The 6426-nt window shown below is 35.1% G+C and overlaps 1 protein-coding gene across 1 annotated transcript; it reads left to right on the top strand.

Annotated features, from left to right (window-relative positions):
- Window positions 1–6224, top strand: LOC100258449 (single-stranded DNA-binding protein WHY2, mitochondrial). Its single transcript, XM_002267279.5, has 8 exons — window positions 1–203; window positions 1519–1640; window positions 1744–1841; window positions 1930–2022; window positions 2671–2765; window positions 2980–3050; window positions 3538–3626; window positions 5920–6224. The coding sequence occupies exons 1-8, from the start codon at window positions 172–174 to the stop codon at window positions 6013–6015; spliced, it is 696 nt and encodes a 231-aa protein (XP_002267315.1). The 5' UTR covers window positions 1–171; the 3' UTR covers window positions 6016–6224.
- The last annotated feature ends 202 nt before the right edge of the window (window positions 6225–6426 follow it).

The raw sequence follows: 6426 nt of genomic DNA, 5'->3' as shown, positions 1-6426 counted from the left end.
CGTGCACCAAAGTCCTCTCTCTGTGCCTCCATAAAACCTAAAGACAGGCGCGCGCGCTCTCCCGACAATGGTGTCTTTCTCTCACTAGATTCTGTGTCTCTATCCCTAGAATTTGGGCTTCTCTCTAGAATCTGTGGATTTGTCTCTCTAGAATTGTGTTTCAGTGGAAAGATGATGAAGCTCAAGCAGTTGTTACAGTCCAGGTATATGTACCATACTCGAGCTAAAACCCTAGTTTGCATTTTTCACTACCAATGTTTGTTTCCCCAGAAAAAGAAACATTTTTGGGATAGGAAATATTACTGTCTGGAATGCTGACTGCAGAATGAAGAAAAGTTAGATGTATAATTGACCGTCGGTTTATTTGCTGAGGAAACGGAGGAAATGAGAGAACTTTCTGTAGTTAAGTTGGGGTTTTGCTTCTTGTGCGTCTCCTGGAATGGAACATTTTAATCTCTCTATGTTCCTGATTTTTCTCTGCAAACAAACGGCAGCAGGGAAAGTGGTTGTTGGGTTGCCTTGGAAATTGAGGGAAACAGAGTGTCTGGTTGTGAGATGTTTAATGGTGTTTTGGTGTTTGAAATATTGAAAGGGTGTGTTAGTGAAGCCTAATTGCTGCATGGGTTGTGTGGAGATTGTTATTTTGTAGGTTTGGATGCTGGAAAAAGAATGTAATGTGAAATTTTGTTTTCTTTCTTTTTCCTGTATTTTCTCAGTAAATAAACATCTATAAAGCACTCATAATAGCTAAAAAGACATAAGGTAGGAAATGAACGTGGGAAAGGATAGGTTTCCTCAATGAAGAACCGGGGAAAACCATGAATACACATGGACCACAAACCTCTCATGGGAGTGACAGTTCTGCTAGTTGAGCTGCCTGTGCTGCTTATATCTTAGATGTGTTGGTGTCTGTGTTTGGTTGGTATGCAAGTTGCACGGATTGGCCCTGGTTGGCTGAGTTTTTGCAGACTTGGACAATTATTTTTAATACTTGAGTTGTGATTGGGTTGAGTTTTCTTTACCTGAAATCCTTTCAGGTTAAGCTTAGGTCAAGAATTCAGGCAACCTATGCACAAGATGACCTTGATTTAATATTTTGTATAATTTTTATAATTTGTATTATCATATATAATAATATTCATTTTATATGTTTTTAGCTAATTTTATTAAATTTAATTATATAATGTACCTTTTTTTTTTCTTTTTGTTATTCTCTTGAAATGTTGTATCATTTATTTTTTAAGCTTAGGCATAGATTGATGAAAAATAAAGTTACAAAAAACCATTATATGTGAGTTTAACCCAACCAGTCCGAACTGGTATCAAACTGACAAAATTGGATCATATGCGTCAACTCTTGCCTATCCTTAAGCGTAAGTTGATGTTGTTCCTCACAAAAAGACTAGACAACCCAGTTAAATTTAAAACTTTTGGTTCCCTTAGTTTCTCTAGTCTTCTGCTTATTAAAAAATTCTTTAACTTTCAAGTCTATTACTTGTTTTTTTTTTTTTTAAACAGGACCCATTTGTCTGAAAATCTTTTGCATGGGAAACCTGGTGATATTAGAAATCCTTCATGGTTGCATGCTTTTACATCTCGGGTTAGCCTTTCAACTGCCACAGACCATTTTGCTGATAAAGGTATCCATGCATTAAGTAAACATTCTTAAGGTCTTTTCTTCATTTTTGTTCAAATGATAACCTTTTCTTGATCACTTGTATTGTCTTGTTTCCGGCCCTGCAGGAAATTACCCAGACCGAGTATATGCTCCTTATTGTGTTTACAAGGGCAAAGCTTCATTGACCGTGTACCCTGTTCTCCCAAAATTCTCTAGATTGGATGTATGCTTGTGTTTCTCAATTTTGATTTCTTGTGCTTCTCTTTATATTGAGTTGAATAGCTCTCGACTCCATTCATTTAATTGCATAGTCTGGAGGTCTGAAAGTTGATCGCCATGGTGTCATGATGCTGCAATTCTCACCTGCTGTGGGTGAGCGCAAGTACGACTGGGAGAAGAAGCAGGTGAAAAAAAATTGCCTTTATGTTTCACCTTGGCATTCTTATTTAATCAATAAAGGACCTGGAGCATGGTAGTTAATTTAGACCTTTGTTCTTTGAATTTAGAAGACATTTATACCCTCCTTGAAATTGGTCTTATTTTAGTTTTTTGTCTCCTTATTTTCCCTTTTTTCTTTGCACTAGTTCTTCCTTTTCTATAATATATTAATTTGTTGTAAGAAAGCACAGTAAACCCTTATATGTGCATAGATGGAATCCAGGTTTTCAAATACTTTGTTTGGTCCGAGGATGCAAATGTTGGAAATGTTTACAACCTTCTTAAACCTCAGCTATTCAATACATATTAGTTCATCCAAAAAAATTCCATGATTTCTCTCTTTATTAAACCCTCATGTATGCATGCATAATATCCATGCTTTCGATTGTTTTAGTTACTTTGAAGATGCATTTGAAGAAATGATAACTGAGAACCATTTCAAAAATATCAGTTATCAGATACATGTTCGTTCACTCAACAACTCCACAATGTATCAGTTATTGGATACACGTTCCTTCACTCATCAACTCCACAATCGATCTCTCTCCCTACCTGTGTGTATTAATGTCTGTGTTGTGAGAGTGGCTTTGACCAATTTAATTGGCATTTTGTAGTTCTTTGCATTGTCAGCGGTAGAGGTTGGGTCTCTATTAAGTTTGAGTCCTGGAGGTGGTTGTGAATTTTTCCATGATCCTTCAATGAAAACAAGGTTAGTCCTCTGACATACTATTTTTGTGGAGCATGTGTGATCTGTAGACTGAACTTGTGATGGTTGTTTTGTTTGCCTCACAAGAACTATTTTACCTTATCCAAGGTTTTAAATAGTACTATGATATTATTGTAGTCTTGCAAGCTTCCTCATATTGGTGTGTTTCTTAATTAAATAACCATCAGTGGATTGAACAAAGCATTTTCTGCTACAGTAATGCTGGTCAAGTGAGGAAGAGCTTATCAGTTAAGTCTATGGATGGTGGTAGCTATTTTCTTTCTCTGTGTAAGCACCCTTACACCGTATATTTGTGTTTGATTTGTTCATATTTGAATTTTCTATATATGTTCTTTTACTTGTGGACAACTACTCTGCTTTAATATTTAACTAGTTGCAAGTTTGTTTTTATGAAAGTGGACATTCTCTGTTCTAGTTCCTGTTGATTCTTCTTGCAGTTACTTTGCTACGAGAATTTATTTATTCATTTTTCTCTCTCTTTTTATTGTCCATATACAGAGTTGGCTGAAATCTACATTTGGTTTGTGCTGTTACTAGTATCACATGGTATTTTGCTATCATGGTTTCATTTAGGGGATTTATCAAGCTATCAAACTTTGGCTTGCATGTAGGGACAGTGACTTATGCTTATTCTCATTTATATACAAAGTTTTGGAATTTATTGCTCTAACAATGCCAAGTCTCCATTATGTCCCATAAACTTGTAAGCTTGTCTAATTAACTTTTGATTGTCTTATATGACATTTGGTTGCAGCTGTTGTGAACAATATTCAAAAAACCAATGAGCGCCTTGCTGTTCCTCTCACAGCTGCAGAATTTGCAGTGATGCAGACAGCTTGCAGTGTATGACATTTGAACCTTATGTTTTTATCTACCTTGCATTTATTCTGCATTTTTTTGATCAATTATACAACATTGCTTCCTTATTTCTTATAGTTAGTAAAGGGGAAATTCTCAAAAAGATAAGATTTGTAGACTATATTTGGTGTCAAAGGAAACTCCATAAACATTTTGCATCACTCTCTCTCTTTCCCAAGTTTCATCTACTGGTCATCAGGGCTTGGTTTTTGGCTTTAAGCGATGTGAGATGAACTTTAAAGCATTAAATCCTCCATATGCTTAGAATATTGGTAGCCTAGGCTTGTTTTTTTGCAGTCTATGAAAGGGTAGTTGATATTAAGGTTCACAGATGGGATAAAGAGGTAACTCAGCTATATTTTCAGGCTCAGTGTGATCCAAAACTAAAGGACAAGGCCAAAAAATTGATATATTTTTGGACAGAAGTAAAAGGAAAAGTTTTTAGTGCTATGTTAGTGAAGATAGGATCCAGTTTATGGCCAAAAGCTAAAGGTTTAAGAGAATACTTGCTGTGGGTGAAATTGTGTGCATCTCAGTGTGGGAAATAATAATATCTGCTATTCCTACCGCTACAAGGAGTCATAGTAGTAGTCATACCAGGAGGAGGTGGGGCTAAAAATGTTAGAATCTTATGCTTTACTCATTAAAATCTTATGCTTTGCTTACCTTTTCCCCTTTATTTTTAATCAGAATAATGGTAGTCAATGTTTGAGATGGATGATCTGAAAAAATATTGCGAACTTAGTAGGAACCTGGGAAACTCAACAAACATTCCAGGAATGAACATATGTGCAAACTAGTTAGGAATCTGGGTAACTGGATAACCATTCCAGAAATGATCATATTTCCTAGGCTTTTGTCCTCCACCCACCTTTTCTGGGAGATGGAAAGGAATAATTCTCTAGGAAGATTCTTTTCCTTGGGCACACAACAACCTTGTGACCATGAGTGCTACAGCTTTAGTATAATATGGTAGACTTGATTTATTTTTCACTGCTTTACATAGGAGGTTTTTCCCTGATAGTGTCTCTAGTGGCCACATTAGCAGCCTGTTGTCCCTATCCAAGTATCCCACCATTTGGGCAATTAAGGTGTTTTTAGTATGCGGGAATCAGAGGGAGTAGGAATAGGAATGAACCTGATTCATTAAATCATTTTTTAAACAAAAAAGAAAAAAAAAAAATCAAAATGTGTACAAGAGTGGGCTTTGGTGTCCATGGTAATGATTTTTGGTTTCGATTCCTATTTTTAATAGGTAATCTAAATTCATTAATAAATGAGAAAAGGAATTAGGGCATGTTTGACAAGTTTTTGAAAACAATTTTTCAGAACAGTTCTTAAAACCTTTCTCAATTTTTGTTTAGGAAACTGAAACATAAAAAACAGTTTTCTCAATTCATTCTCTATGAAAACAGTGTACTCCCATTTATGATATAACAAGTTCCAAGGTATTAAAACATAATATTTTGAAAAAATTGTTTTTTGTTTAAATTTCATCAAATATGTTTTCTAAGTTAAAAAACTATTTTATGTTTCTTATATGCAATATTTTTTGTTAAAGAATAGAAAACTAGCAAATCAACAGGCCTTGTTTGGGATCGTTTTCGAAAATAGTTGTACAATGTTTTCTAGAACAAAAATCTGCTTGAAAACTTGGAATGGTCTCAACTCGTTTTCTATATTATCAAATATATCTTAAAAATAACATTTTTCTATAGTATTTTGTTTTTAATCATTCTTCAAAATACAAGTGAAAACAACTTAAAACGTTTAAAATATATTCTCAAAAGACATCCTATACTTTGAGAACAATTGTCAAGTATTTTGATGTCTCAGTCTTTCCATTCTCAAAAACAAAAAGTTGTTCTTGAGAAGAGTTCCCAAACAACCTTAATTTCTCATTCCCATTTTGTATTCCAACGCTCCGAACATGTCCTCAGGAGTTACTGAGGCCATTGAAATTCCATTTATTGGTTCTGCTTATAAAGCAAGTGTTATGAAATCATTGCATAAATGGGTTAGGGTGCTCTTAGGTTTTGGTTCGGTGTCATTATTTGATTTTATTGTTTGGCCTGGTTGCAAGTGAGGCGAGGGTGTTGTTTTTTGTGTATCCCTCTTCTTTTTTGGCCTTTGGTGCCTGATACTTTTGCATCGTTGTGTATACTTTTGCATGCCCTATGTTAGACCCTTTTAGAACAACTGTTTATACCTATTAAAAAAAAGAAATCACAGCATCATCAGAGAGTTTCCAAACCCAAACTGAAGCTTTGTTTTGCAGTTTGCTCTTCCCCACATTTTGGGATGGGATCGGTACATGAATCAAAAGCTACCAAGAACAGAAGCAACTCCATCAACTTTAGAATGGGACAGATGAATTAATGCAGGACTTGTATCTCATCTCCCTCTTCCTTCTATTACCAGGTTCTACCCCATTTGATTTGCCCTTTTTTTGTCTTCTTTCAGAAGAAATGCTACAATTTTAGCTCTTCATTTAGCCAGTTATGGTGACTTATATGAATGATGGCCCCAAACAACCGTCATCTTAATTGTGACTTCTTTAGTTGAACTCCCATATTTCCCTCTTTTGCTTGTCTTCTCGTCTTGTTTTTGGTGGTTAGAAGCTTCTTGGGTCAGTATTTGGTGCCCTTAAAAGAGTTGGTTTGGGAATGATTTTAGTTATAATGATTTTATTTGTAGCTTCTTTCGTTAGGAGTGCTGTTAGAAACCCTTTTAAAATAATGGCTTATTGTTTGGACATAAGTTTAAAAAAATGTTTTGATATTAT

This window comes from Vitis vinifera, chromosome 18, assembly GCF_030704535.1.
Source record: "Vitis vinifera cultivar Pinot Noir 40024 chromosome 18, ASM3070453v1".
Classification (NCBI taxonomy): Eukaryota; Viridiplantae; Streptophyta; class Magnoliopsida; order Vitales; family Vitaceae; genus Vitis; species Vitis vinifera.
The sequence above is the reverse complement of the archived record's forward strand: the minus strand, read 5'-3'. Positions and strand labels throughout refer to the sequence as shown.

What these genes read in the sequence shown, in the direction of transcription:
- LOC100258449 (XM_002267279.5), top strand. Translation starts at nt 172, where the DNA reads ATGATGAAGCTCAAGCAGTTGTTACAGTCCAG. An exon ending in AAGCAGTTGTTACAGTCCAG is followed by an intron (nt 204 to 1,518) that starts GTATATGTACCA and finishes TTTTTTAAACAG; the next exon opens with GACCCATTTGTCTGAAAATC. An exon ending in TAGCTATTTTCTTTCTCTGT is followed by an intron (nt 3,051 to 3,537) that starts GTAAGCACCCTT and finishes ATTTGGTTGCAG; the next exon opens with CTGTTGTGAACAATATTCAA.